The 17,442-nt window shown below is 46.4% G+C and overlaps 1 protein-coding gene across 1 annotated transcript in view; it reads right to left on the bottom strand.

The window, feature by feature from the left end:
- Nucleotides 1-377: 377 nt before the first annotated feature.
- The window catches only part of LOC126234857 (POU domain, class 3, transcription factor 3-like), a 77,212-nt gene continuing 60,147 nt past the window's right edge, over nt 378-17,442 (bottom strand). Inside the window, exon 3 of the mRNA XM_049943599.1 lies at nt 378-725. Within this exon, the coding sequence (XP_049799556.1) occupies nt 378-725 (348 nt within the window). The remainder of the gene's footprint in view (nt 726-17,442) is intronic.

Here is a 17,442-nt window from a genome sequence, read left to right as displayed (position 1 = left end):
GAAAAATTAACGCTGAGGAGGTTCTATCACCGGGACTGGTTGCGTTCTGCTATCTCCACAAGCCTTGGTTTGGAACTGCGCTTCCCTCACGTTCTGGCCTGAGGTCTTCCCATTGTAGTAATGCACCAGTTACCAGAGAGTTAATTACAACTGTCCGAAGTTATTTCACTTCATCATACGTCTTTCTCGGTACGTAATGCAGCGCCTTCGAAGTTAATGGGAACTCTAGAAATGGTGCCCCGAAGCAGAAGCAGCAGTAGCTTCAGCAGTAGCAGTTACAATTGGGGCCCTGCCGGTGAGCTATCGCCCCCGTAGTTTTTGATTAAGGGCGAGTAACGGGAGGAGGAACTAATTCGCGCGACCTGGGGCGACAGTGCTTATCGCGGCTGTCGTGACTTATTTCTGGCCGAGAATTCACTGAGGCGCCCTCCACCCGCCGGCGGCTGCCACGCCTCGGGCGGCGGAGACGCGGCCGGGCTGCGATGCGGCGCACGTAGCCAATCTGCGCCGGCGCGGCGTGACGTCGGCGCCCCGCGGGACTCCCCCGGCCCGGAGCGGCGCTGCGCTTCTGCTTCTGCTTCTGCCGCTGACGGCGCGGCGCGGAACGCCGTCCCCCTCCGACCCTCCCCCTGCCACTTCACCCACACTTTCCGAGGGCCGTAATATCGCCCGCCAATGTTCTCAGAGTCAGCTTTCACCACTGTCGAGTCATCGGCTTCCGCCCACTGGCAGGGTTCGCGTGAAAATCGTATTCAAATGATGTCTTAACAGAAAGTCAGAGACCGCAGCGCTTGCCGGAGACAGGCTGGGAGCCTACACCAGGGTTCTCCAAATTACTAGACCATGAGCACCACATATCAAGTTTGAAACTCAGTTGGGTCCAGATAACACTTCCCTGAAATTAAAGTACAAATGTCTAATCAGTTTATTCCTGTTTACCAAAAACAAACATTCAGTGAAAACCTCACTTACACTATTACGCTTGAGTATACTTACGGGGAGAACACGGCAAGTGCCATAACCCGTTTTCCCAAAAACTTCGCTCAATGAAAGCGGGCTCAAAACAAACGAGCACGTATCTCGGATTATCAGTAGGTACTCGATCTTTCCTGAGAAATCTACAATCTTAGTTTTTGAGGTACTTTATGTGCATTTCAGTGACGAAGTACCAGGTGCTCAAAAAGTCAGTATAAATTTGAAAACTGAATAAATCACAGAATAATGTAGATAGAGAGGTACAAATTGACACACACGCTTGGAATGACCTAGGGTTTTATTAGAACCAAAAAAATACAAAAGTTCAAGAAATGTCAGACAAATGGCGCTTCATCTGATCAGAGTAGCAATAATGAGTATAACAAAAAAATGCTTCAAATGGCTCTGAGCACTATGCGACTTAACTTCTGAGGTCATGAGTCGCCTAGAACTTAGAACTACTTAAACCTAACTAACCAAAGGACATCACACACATCCATGCCCGAGGCAGGATTCGAACCTGCGACCGTAGTGGTCGCTCGGTTCCAGACTGCAGCGCCTAGAACCGCACGGCCACTCCGGCCGGCCAATGAGTATAACAAAGTAAGACAAAGCAAAGATGATGTTCTTTACAGGAAATGCTCAACATGTCCACCATCATTCCTCAACAATAGCTGTAGTCGAGGAATAATGTTGTGAACAGCACTGTAAAGCATGTCTGCAGTTATGGTGAGGCATTGCCGTCGGATGTTGTCTTTCAGCATCCCTAGAGGTGTCGGTCGATCACGATACACTTGCGACTTCAGGTAACCCCAAAGCCAGTAATCGCACGGACTGAGGTCTGGGGACCTGGGAGGCCAAGCATGACGAAAGTGGCGGCTGAGCACACGATCATCACCAAATGACGCGCGCAAGAGATCTTTCACGCGTCTAGCAATATGGGGTGGAGCGCCATCCTGCATAAACATCGTACGTTCCAGCAGGTGTTAATCAGCCAGGCTGTGGATGATGCGATTCTGTAACATATCGGCGTACATCTCACCCGTCACTGCAGCAGTTACAAAACCAGAATCACACATTTCGGAGAAAAAAGGCCCGATAATGGTAGATGTGGTAATCCAACCCATACCGTGACTTTCTCGTCGTGCAATGGAGTTTCCACGACAGTTCTAGGATTTTCGGTAGCCCAAATTCTGCAGCTGTGGGCGTTGACAGACCCTCGGAGCGTGAAATGAGCTTCGTCGGTCGACAACACGTTTCTCAAGCAATCGTCATCTTCCGCCATCTTTTGAAACGCCCACACCGCAAATGCCCTCCGCTTCACTAAATCGCCAGGTAACAGTTCACGATGCCGATGGATTTTTTACGGATAGCATCGGAGGTTACGCTTAAGTGCCAACCAACCAGTAGTGTATGGAATGCCGGTGCGACGTGCGACTGCACGAGCGCTGATTTCCACGTGCATAGACGAACCCACTACAGTCTCCATTTCGTCCTGAACTGTCTTAGCAGCATTACTCCTTGTGCTCGGTCGACCACTACGGGGCCTATCGTCGAAACAACCCGTGGCTTCGAACTTCGAAATCATCATCGCCACATCTGCATTTGTCAACGGATCTTTACCCGTTCGAATCCCCTTCCTATGGCGATAGGATCGTAACGCTGAACTAGCACATTCCCCATTCTGATAATACAGTTTCACTAAAAGCGCCTTTTCAGGTAACGTCAACATGCTGCGACTGCTGGCGCATCTGATTCTCTCTCTCATTACAGCTACTTTTATAATGATTGTCATGCGCAGTCACTGCCGTTTTGCTGTCCAGCGCCATCTGTCGGACACTTTGTGAACTTTGTTTTTTTTTTTTTTTGGTTCTAATAAAACCCCATTTCATTCGAAGCATGTGTGTCAATTTTTACCTCTCTATCTACATTATTCCGTGGTTTATTAAGTTTTCAGATTTATACTGACTTTTTGATCACCCTGTATATCATCAGAAGTGGTGGAGGCAGTGGTTAGCATTTTGGCTTCACACGTTTACGCCCCGTGTTCGAAACTATCACTGTTTTTATTTTTGTTTCTCATTTGTCTGCGCATGTCCATAGAGGATTACTACACGAATGTTCTCCTGTGTATCTTGAAATAAAATTGTGCGTACTGGTCTACTAGTTGTGTGTCTGAAGAGTGAATTTAGGAAAAAACAACAGAAGATGAATGAGAAAATTATTTTAAACGGTTTTCGATGAAAAACCTATTGTATATCTCGGTTCATAATCAATTGTAAGCGCCTGTTTCGTTCAAAGTGATCGGCTTCGGATTTTTTCTCACGAAATTATTGTCGACGCTTGAAATCTTCTTTATTGTTAACGACGTTTCTTTGGTGAGTGAGATTCGCACGAAGAAATGTGACTTTCGCATACCTGCCTTCGCGTCCGGAATAACTGTGTTTCGAATGTTTCTACGGTGTGTATCATCCTAGTGAATGCACCAAATGTCCCCGACGAATAAATGTAAGAATTAAGAATAAAGTATGAGAATTGGTATCAGATTGAAATATAAAAATATAAAAAGATTGTAACCCCTTTTCGAAACCCGATTATTGTTTTTGTTTCACTTGTTCGCTTATCTAGCCCTGTCTGTTGATGGTTACTACACGAATGTTTCTCATCAAGTTAGGGAAAACAAGGACGTTATTTAAACTGTAAAATTGCAATTGGGTCTCGCAGTAAGTGCCATATATAAATATATAGCGAATATTCTGGGAAACTGGGTTGTGGAACTTGCCACGATCTCCTCCTTAGTAAGATGTATAAAATTTTTCTTCTGAATCGAAACTTATACTGTTGTATGAGTAAAATATCTCGTTAACGTTCATCCTCCAAGTTACTTCTGCATTTAAATTCTGAAAATTTCAGCAAAAAATATTTATTCATATCTGTAGGAAGTGCCAAACACAGATAACAAACGTAATGAAACTGAAACTTCGTCTCAGATTAAAACTGTGTGCCGGACCGAGACTCTAACTCGGTACCTTTGTCTTTCGCGGGCAAGTGCTCTACCATCTTTTATTTTTTTTAAGCTACCCAAGCACGACTCACGCCCCGTCCTCAGAGGCCAGTACCTCGTCTCCTACTTTCCTAACTTTATAGAAGCTCTCCTGCGAAAGAAATATAAAGTTGGAAAGTAGGAGACGAGGTACTGGCAGAAATAAGGCTGTGAGGATGGGGCGTGAGTCGTGCTTGGGTGGCTCAGATGGTAGAGCACTTGCCCGTGAAAGGCAAAGGTCCCGAGTTCGAGTTTCGGTCCGGCACACAGTTTTAATCTGCCAAGAAGTTTGATATCAGCGCACACTCCGCTGCAGAGTGAAAATCTCATTCTAATGCAAACTCTTTGACTTTGTGGTAGGTTTTATTAATTTTTTAAGAAACTTTGTAAGACTGAATAACGCTTCTTGTTTAAACTTGTCCTTCAAGGTGCCACCACCTTGCAGTGAAACTTCAATATCTTCCACGTCACAAGAAGGAAAAGGTCGCGGAAATGTGGACCGCCTTACAATGTGCATCAAAATATGAGAAACTGGAAGAGAACTTCAAATCGCCAAGAAATTCCTCTGCAAACGAAAGTGGAAAATTTGACCATGTGTATCCATAAATGACTGGAAATTATCAAAGTATGAGCACGTTTTCTGTGTGACGGTGTCTTCAAAAAGTACTAGTTTCTGTCACAAACCTCATCCGTGCGGCTTACTCTTATCAAGTTCTTTCGCTGCACCTCCAAACTTCTTGGATAATTCGATTGTCCTCTCGGAACTTTCCCGTCAGAGTGTTTCTGGTGCAGCGAGCGCGAGGTTATTTGCGCTCGGGTGCGTTGCCGTGGTGTTCTCTTCGAGAGCAGCGCCGTGGATTGTGTGGTGACCCTCCGCGAGGTGCAGCGAGTGTCAGCTGCGACGGTAGGCGCCGGGGCAGTCGGCTGTAGCGTGTCTAAGGACGCTGTGTAGTAGCGTGGTGCCGCTTGCCATTGCTAGAGGTACGTGTGTCTTGAACTTGCTCCATTAGCATCCTGAAGAGAAGATCAGGGGACTCTATGCTATACGTACGAGGCGTGTTTTTTAAGTAACTACCCTTTTGAAATTAAAAAAAGCCGTGCTAAGATATCTCAATATTATTTTTACATAAAAGCCTGCACCTTAATCTACGCACTGACGTCATTACAGTCTGATTCCTCCTTGTTACGTTGTGTACTGAGTGTTTAAGTGGCCTCCGATAATTGTGAGTCCCGCCGACTGTGATGTACGGGCTGTTAAAAGATTTATTAGTGCTAAAGTCCTAAAAGCGATCGATATTCATGGTGAGATCTGTTCAATTTACGGAGAAAACGTTATGAGTGATGGAATGGTAAGAAAGCGGGTGAGAGCATTTAAAGATAGCCACACAAATATGCATGACGAACAACGGAGTGGGCGTCCTTCGGTCGTTAATGAAAATTTGGTGCAGGAAGTCGACAATAAGGTGAGAGAAAACAGACGCTTTACGATTTCCTCCTTGCGCGATGACTTTGCTAATGTTTCTCGTAGTGTTTTGTATGGCACTGTGACCGAGCACTTGAATTACCGAAAATTGTGTGCACGTTGGGTACCGAAAATGTTGACAGATGTTCACAAAATCAAACGTTTAGACAGTGCATTGACTTTCCTTGAGCGATACCACAACGACTGAGATGATTTATTAAGCCAAGTTGTTACGAGCGATGAAACATGGGTGGCCTACGTCAAACCAGAATCAAAGAAACAGTCCATGGAAGTTGAGAAAGGGCATCGTTTTGCTGCAAGACAATTCCCGTCCATATGTGGCGAATCAGACCAAAGATCTCATCACATCTTTTCGATGGGAAACTCTAGATCATCCTCCGTACAGCCCCGATCTTGCGCCCAGTAACTACCATCTGTTCCTGCACTTTAAGAAACACCTGGGCGGTCAGTGTCTTCAAGACGATGACGAAGTCCAAACAGTGCTGACGAAGTGGTTAAGAAGTCAGGCGGCATACTTCTATGAGGAGGGTACTCAAAAACTGGTACAACGTTATGACAAGTGGCTAAATATTGACGGAAATTATGTAGAAAAGTAGATTAAGATACAGGCTTTCATGTAAAAATAAAATTATTGAGATATCTTAGCACGTCTTTTTTTAATTTAAAAACGGTACTTACTTGAAAAACACGCCTCGTATTTTGGAATTTCGTGGAGCTGACTCTTGTGGAGTCTGCAATGAATTGGCGATATTGTGCAGACTGTGGGAACCTTGTCAGTTTCTCTTACTCTAGCATACTGTCTGCAACGTGTTAATTCTAGCTGACCTGGATACTTAAACTACACTCCTGGAAATTGAAATAAGAACACCGTGAATTCATTGTCCCAGGAAGGGGAAACTTTATTGACACATTCCTGGGGTCAGATACATCACATGATCACACTGACAGAACCACAGGCACATAGACACAGGCAACAGAGCATGCACAATGTCGGCACTAGTACAGTGTATATCCACCTTTCGCAGCAATGCAGGCTGCTATTCTCCCATGGAGACGATCGTAGAGATGCTGGATGTAGTCCTGTGGAACGGCTTGCCATGCCATTTCCACCTGGCGCCTCAGTTGGACCAGCGTTCGTGCTGGACGTGCAGACCGCGTGAGACGACGCTTCATCCAGTCCCAAACATGTTCAATGGGGGACAGATCCGGAGATCTTGCTGGCCAGGGTAGTTGACTTACACCTTCTAGAGCACGTTGGGTGGCACGGGATACATACGGACGTGCATTGTCCTGTTGGAACAGCAAGTTCCCTTGCCGGTCTAGGAATGGTAGAACGATGGGTTCGATGACGGTTTGGATGTACCGTGCACTATTCAGTGTCCCCTCGACGATCACCAGTGGTGTACGGCCAGTGTAGGAGATCGCTCCCCACACTATGATGCCGGGTGTTGGCCCTGTGTGCCTTGGTCGTATGCAGTCCTGATTGTGGCGCTCACCTGCACGGCGCCAAACACGCATACGACCATCATTGGCACCAAGGCAGAAGCGACTCTCATCGCTGAAGACGACACGTCTCCATTCGTCCCTCCATTCACGCCTGTCGCGACACCACTGGAGGCGGGCTGCACGATGTTGGGGCGTGAGCGGAAGACGGCCTAACGGTGTGCGGGACCGTAGCCCAGCTTCATGGAGACGGTTGCGAATGGTCCTCGCCGATACCCCAGGAGCAACAGTGTCCCTAATTTGCTGGGAAGTGGCGGTGCGGTCCCCTACGGCACTGCGTAGGATCCTACGGTCTTGGCGTGCATCCGTGCGTCGCTGCGGTCCGGTCCCAGGTCGACGGCACGTGCACCTTCCGCCGACCACTGGCGACAACATCGATGTACTGTGGAGACCTCACGCCCCACGTGTTGAGCAATTCGGCGGTACGTCCACCCGGCCTCCCGCATGCCCACTATACGCCCTCGCTCAAAGTCCGTCAACTGCACATACGGTTCACGTCCACGCTGTCGCGGCATGCTACCAGTGTTAAAGACTGCGATGGAGCTCCGTATGCCACGGCAAACTGGCTGACACTGACGGCGGCGGTGCACAAATGCTGCGCAGCTAGCGCCATTCGACGGCCAACACCGCGGTTCCTGGTGTGTCCGCTGTGCCGTGCGTGTGATCATTGCTTGTACAGCCCTCTCGCAGTGTCCGGAGCAATTTTGGTGGGTCTGACACACCGGTGTCAATGTGTTCTTTTTTCCATTTCCAGGAGTGTACGTGTCGGTAGTATCGTTCTGCTGAATCCTGCAGAAGGCGGTGAGAATTTTTGCACTACTTTCATTGTTCCCACAACATTGGTTGTGTTTTGTCAACTTTCTAATCAATAGCTACTGGACGTAACTAATTTATAAGTGTCTCTCCTTGTTTTACTTATGTTGGTTGCATATGATAAAAATCTATGGAACAGGTAGGTCTCTCCGTATGTTGTTATTTGTTAACGTTTTGTAAAGGCAACCTTGATGACTGATGTTTTCTTAAAAACCCAGGAAGCAGCCATTAGCTAGTGTGGCTTGTACCTGTGTGTTATTACAAGACGTATTCGAATAGTAAGGCCCGATTATGCGCGAAATGGAAACCAGTACGAAAATTCGATGGACCTTTACACAGATGTGTTGGGCAGTGTCTTTAGTGTGCCAGTCGATCAATTCACGACGTTTTTTTCAGTTCCGAGCGAAAAGTGATCACTTATAGATGTCTAAAACAAAACAGTGTCTCCCGCCAAGTATGTGGGTCTAGTGAGAGATCTCGCCTGAAGCTATGCAGCCCACATAACATTCAAGACAATTTTCAGCCGCATTCTGTAGGGCAGTGAAGACTCCCCTGCAGCGTTTTCGATGGGAAGCGTTTGATCACCCACAACACAGTCCTTAATTGGCTCCTTCCGTTGTTTTATCTCTGTTCACATGAACCGCTGGCTACAAAGACAACATTTTTGGCACAAACAACGAATGACGGACCAGCGTAGAGAATTGGTGGAAAGCACAGGCGGCTGCTTTCTGTGAAGAGGATACTAGAAAGTTTGTACAACGCCAGGACAAATGTCTAAGTCAGAGCGGCGACTATTTAGAGAGGTAGCTGGAAGGTGTGGATAACTGTTGCGAATAAAAAATTTTAGCTTTTCACAGTGGTTTTCATTTCGAGACCGATCGGACCTTACTTTCAGGACAGTCCTCATGTTAGGAGCGGGGTTTTGAAGTTACCTGATTTTTAATTAGTCTTGTTGTAAGCTAATTAGAGTTTTATTTGTCGTGCTGTAAGTTAGTCAAAGATAATTATTACTTCTACATCTACATCCATACTCCGTAAGCCACCTGACGGTGTGTGGCGGAGGGTACCTTGAGTACCTCTACAGGTTCTCCTTTCTATTCCAGGCTCGTATTGTTCGTGGAAAGAAAGATTGTCGGTATGCCTCTGTGTGGGCTGTAATCTCTCTGATTTTGTCCTCATGGTCTCTTCGTGAGATATACGTACGAGGGAGCAATATACTGCTTGACTCCTCGGTGAAGGTATGTTCTCGAAACTTCAACAAAAGCCCCTACCGAGCTACTGAGCGTCTCTCCTCCAGAGCCTTCCAATGGAGTTTATCTACCATCTCAGTAACGCTTTCGCGATCACTAAATAATCCTGTAACGAAGCGGGCTGCTCTCCGTTGGATCTTCTGTATCTCTTCTATGAACCCTATGTGGTACGGATCCCACACCGGTGAGCAGTATTCAAGCAGATGGCGAACAAGTGTACTGTAACCTACTTCCTTTGTTTTCGGACTGAATTTCCTTAGGATTCTTCCAATGTACCTCAGTCTGGCATCTGCTTTACCGACGATTAATGTTATATGGTCATTCCATTTTAGATCACTCCTAATGCCTACTCACAGATAATTTATGGAATTAACTGCTTCCAATTGCTGACCTGCTATATTGTAGCTAAATGATAAAGGATCTTCCTTTCTATGTATTCGCAGCATGCGTCAATTCGTTGCAGATCCTCCTGCATTTCGGTACATTTTTCCATTGTTACAGCCTCTCGATATACTACAGCATCATCCTCAAAAAGCCTCAGTGAACTTCCGATGTTATCCACAAGGTCAATTATATATATCGTGAATAGCAACGGTCCTACGACACTCCCCTGCCGCGCACCTGAAATCACTCTTACTTCGGAAGACTTCTCTCCATTGAGAATGACATGCTGCGTTCTGTTATCTAGGAACTCTTCAATCCAATTACACAATTGGTCTGATAGTCTATATGCTCTTACTTGGTTCATTAAACGACTGTGGGGAACTGTATCAAACGCCTTGCGGAAGTCAAGAAACACGGCATCGACCTGGCAACCCGTGTCTATGGCCCCCTGAGTCCCGTGGACGAATAGCGCGAGCTGGGTTTCACACGATCGTGTTTTTCGAAACTCATGCTGATCCCTACAGAGTAGATTTCTCGTCTGCAGAAAAGTCATTATACTCGAACATAATACGTGTTTCATAATTCTACACCTGATCGACGATAGAGATATAGGTCTATAGTTCTGCACATCTATTAGTTCCAGAAAATTTCTATTTAATTCTAAGCTGTCACTATTGTTTTCTTACAACTACCGCTCCTTCTAATGAGATGCATCAACTCCTATTGGTAGATACTGTTTGAAAGGGCTGTGTTCCTGAGATTTACGTTATTTGGTATTTGTATATTTAATCTTTGAAGTTTAAAGTGTTCCCTATTTGAATTTATGTAATTGTTGTTGTTGCTTTTAAAATTTGTTCACTGAACTTTGCAGTAACGCCTTTTACAAGTTTTAATAATTTATACGGCAACTGCGAGTTTCTTCACCTGGAACTGTATTACGTCGAAATCCGCGTAAGTGCAGCGAAGTTTTCTAACTCGGGCTTTAACTTGTATAGTTGTTGCCCAATGAAATTGATGTCAGGTCTGAAACCTTTTCCTGAGGTATAGTTAGTGTGTAAAGCTTGTGGTTTGCTTGGTTTCACATGTATCAGCATCACAATGTTAAACTGTTATTGTTTGTAGCATGATGTAATAAATTTTAATATGAAGCACAGAGCACGTGTTATCCACCCTGTGGAAGATAAAACAAGGTTTCCGGATTCTAATATTGACGTTGGGATTCCTGTGTAACAAATTATTTTAAGCAAAATGTGTGATGCAATTTCGGCCCAGCACCTTACAACTTCCTCACCGCTTCTACTACTACAAAAGCTTTGGTAGTGTGAGTAAAGGTGACAAATAATATAGGCCTTTTCTTGAAGTTTTTTATTCAATTTATTCATCGTCATTGAACGGCTTGCCTGTTTGGCAGTTTCACTGGCAATTCGTAAAATTACTTTCGTAATGACTTCACTCTCCTGAAAACGTCTCCTAAAAATGTTTTGCAGAAAACAAAGTCCATGTTTTAATTTTTCGAATTTCTGTTCACGTTACCTTGAATTTATGGAAATGTGCATCATGCTTTTTCTCATAGTCACGACGAATACTGTATTCCTTAAGAACAGCAGTAAATTCGTAACAGATAACACAAATTGGTTTGTTATCTTTCTCTGCAAGAAATATTACACGGCCCACTTGTACTGAAGATACGACACTCATTATCCACTTTTCTCTTTTTTTAGGTTCAATGGACATGATACACACGTATTCGAAATGAAAACGAAATAACAACATGGCAAATACAGCCAGGAAGTCAGTTTCCTGCAGGCAGAGCGTTCCTGTTAAAACTCTGTTACTTATGAACTATTCAAGGCAACGTTCCGAGCTAGCAAGAACAACCGCGCGCTTCTGTAAAAACTTTCGCACAAGCGAGGCTTAAATGAGTTCGCCGGTCGGATGCGGCCCGCTGGCCATATTTCGGAGACCCCTGACCTACACTACCGAAGGGACCAACATACGTCTCTGAGCTCGCACTGTCACTATGGAGCCTATAGAGGGTGTTAGGGGAATAAGTGCAATTATCGTGATCATTGGTACCTTAAAATGTAACCACTTCAATGAGTTAGTTGTTTTTTCTCTACATCTAACAGTCTTCTCGTAAATACATCACGTAATTTACTACGTTTTCTGCGCCGTCGTAACTGCACCACTAACACTATCAGTAACTTTGCATTTAATCTTCTGTCTCCTAACTGCTGTAGTGCGGGCCACCACGAATTCCTCTCTTTGCTAACATTTTCATCTCAAAGTAGCAAATTTCAACCTATGTCCTCAATTATTTGCTGGATGTTTTCCGCTCTCTATCGTCTTCTACAGTTTTTACCCTCCACAGCTTGATTTAGTACCAAGGAAGTTGTTCCTCGATGTCTTAACAGATGTCCTATCATCCTGTGCCTTCTTCTTGTCAGTGTTTTACACACCTTCCTTTCCTCATCGATTCCGTGATGAACCTCCTCATTTTTTCTTCTTCAGTCCACCCCATTTTGAACATTTTTCTATAGCGCCACGTCTCAAATACTTCGATTCTCTTCTGTCCCGGTTTTTACACAGTCTATATTTCATTACCATACGACGCTGTGCTCCGAGCGTAGATTGTCACAAACTTCTTCCTGTGTTTTAGACTCCTTTGGCCAGTGCCGGTCTGCTTTTCACGTCCTCCTTGCTCCGTCCATCATGGTTTATTTTGCTGCCTCGGCAGCAGAATTTCTTAACTTCGTGTACCTCGCTACCCACGACTCTGATGTTAAGTTTCTCGCTGTTTCGCTGTTCTCATTTCTGATACTACCAATTTAGACCACATTACCTTCCGTTAGGGAAGTGGAATGCGCTTCACGACTGTGACATAACTTTCAAAATGGTAAAGAGCAGCAGTCCGTGGTAGTTTCGTTCGAGCTTTATTAGAGAAACCAGTCGCTGTGGCCGAGCGGTTCTAGGCGCTTCAGTCCGGAACCGCGCGACTGCTACGGTCGCAGGTTCGAATCCTGCCTCGGGCATGGATGTGTGTGGTGTCCTTAGTTAGGTTTAAGTAGTTCTATGTTCTAGGGGACTGATTACCTCAGATGTTAAGTCCCATAGTGCTCAGAGCCATTTGAACATTTTATTAGAGAAACATGGATCAGCTCTAATGAAGCTAGAACTGGACCGACGGCTGATTGTTGCTCTTTACCATTTTGAAGCTTTTCATTATTTTTGTCTTTCTCCGATATGCTCTCAGTCCACATACTGTACTAAATAGACTGTTCATCCCTTTCAACAAATGCTCTGGATATTCCTCAGTTTAACTGAGAATAGCAATGTCATCAGGGAATTTCATCATTGGTACCCTTTCGTCTTTAATTTTATTCACTCTCTTGACCCCCCAGTTTATACTTCCATCATTGATTATTCTATCCATAGATTGAACAGTAGGGGCGAAAGACGGAATCCCTGTCTTACACCCTTTACTATGTAAGGGATACACTTACAGAGACATCCAAAACCTGTATGACTGCAGCACTAATTACACAAAAAAAGATTGGAACACTTGGATAAGTATGACAGAAGTAATGTATGTCTTTGTCTAAAAATACCGTGTAACTCATGGCCAATCCTTAGTTGTATTTTTTACAGTATGATTTCGTTTGCTAACAGTCGCCCAAAGCTCTGAGAAGGCACTTACATCGGTTAGTGGCTGTCGCCTGTCTGAAAACTCGTAACTTGAAGTAAGTACGTTAACATTGACACTTTGTGTATTTGACCATTTGTCATTTATTTTGCAGATATTTAGAAATGTTGTAGTTGGTCCAGCTTTCGGTAGGATTGGTATTTAATATCTATGTGATGTCAATGTTTCTTCTACTACTACGGCTGTTTCCCCTTCTGTTGCAAGTACTGCTGCTGCTTATGACATCGCCGCTACTGTTGTCTTCAGGGGGAGGGGGGGGGGGAGACCTTAACGACTGAACCTCTCAGATTTCCTTCATATAGGATCTGAAGGACAGTGCCTGGACTTCAGTTTCCTAAGGCATCACGACGAAATTTTCAAACAAATTCGAAAATGTTTTTGGTTGGTTGGTTGGTTGTGTGGGGTTTAAGGGACCAAACAGCAAGGTCATCAGTCCCTTGTTGCAAATGTGGTGCATTCCGCTAGTGTGACATCTCAGGAAAGTCAGAACAATAAAAGGGAAAAAGCTAAAAACGTAAAAGGGCAGTCATGTTGTCAATGGTAAAAACAAAATGAGGGAAGTCAGCAAGAGAACGAACCCAACAGTATGCTGAAGCAGCATAGGCAAGTGTGGGGGAGTGTGTACTTAGCACGCAGAGCCAAAAGAAGGGGGCATTCAAACAAAATGTGGGCCACTGACTGGAAGGCTCCACAACCACAAAGTAGGGGTGGCTCATCCCGCAAAAGAAAACCATGGGTCAGCCTGGTATGGCCAATGCGGAGACGACACAGTGTGGTCGAGTCCTTTCGGGAGAGGCGAAAGGAAGAACGCCATGGGCCTGGTGTCACCTTAATCGCACGAAGTTTATTATACAGGGGAGTAGCCTCCCAAGAGTTGGCCCATGACTATGTGAAGTGGATTTGATGTGAAGCCGTAAATCCGCTGCAGGAGGGGTTACAGAAAACGGGGGGTAAGTGACTGCTCCCCCAGCCAAACGATGAGCGAGCTCATTACCCGGGATACCCACATGGCCAGGGACCCAAAGGAAGTCAATGGAACAAGCAGCACGGTGAATATCAGCGAGATGGTCATGGATGGCCGAGACCAAGGGATGGCGCGAAAAACAGCGGTCAGTAGCAAGAAGGCCACTCATTGAGTCCGTACATAACAAAACGCGGTTTTGTTGGGACTGTTTAATAAAGGTAAGGGCCTGGGAAATTGCCATCAATTCCGCAGTAAACATCCCACATGCAGGTGGCAGCAGATGATTTTCCGTTCCAACAGAGGACGTGAAGGCATACCCCATAGAGCCATCAATGTAAAAAAAAAAACAACAAAATCCCGAAACTCCCATAAAAGTTGGCGGGAAAAGGAACGGAACACCATCGGGGGGATGGAATCTTTCGGACCTCGGTGGAGATCCATCTGAATTCGAGGCCGAGGAACTAACCAAGGGGGGGGGGGGTGGGGGTGCAGGGGAGGGAGCGAGGAAGACAGGACAAAGAAGGAAGCTGAAAATCACGGCAAAGAGACGCAAGGCGGAGCCCAACCTGTAAATCCGCCCAAGGGCGGGAATCGGGTGGGCGACGTCCATGGTCTGGGAACGGGATAGAATAGGAAGGATGAGTGGGAGAGGAAGGGATAGCGAGTACATAAGACACCAGAAGCTGGGACCGCCGAACAGAAAGAGGGGGGGGGGGGGGAGGATCCCAGCTTCAACCAGGAGACTATCAACAGGGCTAGTAGGGAAGGCACCAGTGGCCAAACGGATACCACGATGGTGGACTGGATCCAACACGGGCAGTGTGGAAGGAGCAGCTGAACCATAAACTTGACAACTAGCCCAAGTGAGACAGAACTAGAGCATGATAAAGACGGAGAAGGAGGGAACGGTCCGCACTCCAAGAGGAGTGGGCAAGGAAGCGAAGGACATTGAGTTTATGGAAACATCCTACCTTCATATGTCTGATATGGGGCAGCCAAGTGAGCTTGTTGTCGAAAAGAAGACCCAGGAAACAAAACTGTGAGACCACAGGCAATCGTTCTGCATCGAGATAGAGCTCTGGAACAGGGTGGATCGTAGTACGGCAACAGAAGTGGACCACCCGCGATTTTAGAGGAGAGAATTGAAACCCGTGGGAGAGGGTCCATGCAGAGGCACGCCATATAGCTCCCTGGAGGTGCCGCTCTGCAGATGCCATCGAAGAGGAACTAACCCAAACGCAGAAATCATCCACATGCAGGGCAGGGGCGACCAAAGGACTGACAGAGGCCACAAGTCCATCGATAGCAATGAGGAAAAGAAGGACACTCAAGACAGAAACCTGTGGGATACCCGTCTCCTGGGCCCATGGAGAACTAAAAACAGTACCAACTCGAACTCTGAATGACCGATGGAACTGGAACTGGATGATAAAAATCGGGAGTGGGCCCCGAAGACCCCACTGATGAAGGTTAAGTAAGATGTGATGGCGCCAGGACATGTCATAGGCCTTGCGAAGGTCAAAAAACACTGCAACCAAATGGCGGCGCTGTGAAAATGCCTGCCGAACTGCGGATTCCAAGCGAATTAAAAGACTGATTGGAGACCGTCCCTCTCGGAAGCCACACTGGTAAAGGGACAATAGATCCCGAGATTTGAGGACCCAATTGAGCCGACGGGCTGCCACCTGTTCAAGTAACTTACAAACAACATTGGTCAGACTAATTGGCCCATAGCTGTCAACAGGCTTAAGGACAGGAACCACGATGCCATCCCTCCACTGAGAAGGGAAGTCACCCTGGAGCCAGATACGGTTAAACACCCGAAGAAGATGTTGCCGTTGTGGAGCACTGAGATGTTGAAGCAGTTGGTTATGAATGGAATCTGGGCCATGGGCAATATCATGAGAAGAAGATAGAGCAGAAAGAAATTCCCATTCAGTGAAAGGTTCGTTGTAAGATTCTGACTCACAAGGGGTAACACATAAGGTGGAAGCTTCAGCTCGCTGTTTCTGGTGAAGGGAAGCAGCTGGATAGGAGGCTGATGCTGATGCCACTGCAAAATGGGTCGCAAGATGTTCTGCAAGAACTAATGGGTCCGTACAAAGGCCATCTGGGAAGTGAAGGCCTGGGAGGGTGGACTGCCGATGGCAACCTTGGAGAGAGCGAAGTGTAGCCCATACCCATGACAGAGGGTAAGTAGAACCGAGGGAAGAAACAAATCGTTCCCAACATATCCGCTTGCTCTGTTTGATTAAATATCGGGCTTTAGCGCGGAGGCGTTTAAAGGTAGTAAGGCTGGCTACGGATGGGTGCCTCTTAAAATGTTGCAAAGCTCGACGGCGATCACGGATGGCAATGGCCGTACTCCGCCACGGGACTTGCCGGCGACGAAATGGTCCAGATGAGCGCGGGACAGCAAGGCTAGCAGCGCGAACAATTGCGTCAGACACGTCACCTAAGACGCCATTAATACAACCTGCCAAAGAGGGAGAAAACACGACCTGTGCAGTGTATAGAGGCCAATCGGCGCGTTGGAAAGACCAATGAGGTAACCCGTCCATCGGGGAGCGGGACGGGAGAGAGAGAATCAACGGGAAATGGTCACTATCACAAAGGTCGTCGTGTGGCGACCAGTGTAATGAAGGGAGGAGAGAGGGAGAAGAAAGAGAAAGATCAATGGCAGAAAAGGTACCATGACCGGCACTGAAATGAGTAGGGGTGCCATCATTAAGAAGGCACAAGTCGTGGTCTCCAATAAACTGGTCTTTGAGAAGACCTCGTCTAGATGGAAAGGCACTGCCCCACAAGAGATGATGAGCATTAAAATCCCCAAGGAGGAGGGAGGGAGGAGGAAGTTGCTGAAGAAGGGCAGTTAAGGCAGCAGGTGTAAGAGTCCTGTCAGGAGGGAGATAAAGATTGCAAACCGTGACCTCAGAGTCCAGGTGGACCCTAACAGCAACCGCTTCGAATGTAGTTTGAAGAGGAATCCACGTGCTAGCAATGTCTGTATGGACCAACGTACAAACGCCACCAGAAGCCCGCAGGGGTCCGACCCGATTTCGACAGAAAACACGGAACCCACGGAGGGTCTGTGAGTGAGCATCAGTAAAATGAGATTCCTGTAGAACCACACAAGCTGCAGAATAAGACGAAAGAAGGGATTTCAATTCCGGAAGGCGACGATAGTATCCATTACAATTCCATTGGAGAACCACAGAACGATGATTTAAATGGTGGCTGAACACGCTAAGGCCAGTCATACCGCCGGGTCCCCACCCGTCATGGACAAGGAGGGGGCGACATCCATGAACGACAGGTCAGAAT

This window comes from Schistocerca nitens, chromosome 2 (genome assembly GCF_023898315.1).
Source record: "Schistocerca nitens isolate TAMUIC-IGC-003100 chromosome 2, iqSchNite1.1, whole genome shotgun sequence".
NCBI lineage: Eukaryota > Metazoa > Arthropoda > Insecta > Orthoptera > Acrididae > Schistocerca > Schistocerca nitens.
This window is presented reverse-complemented; position numbering and strand designations above follow the sequence as displayed.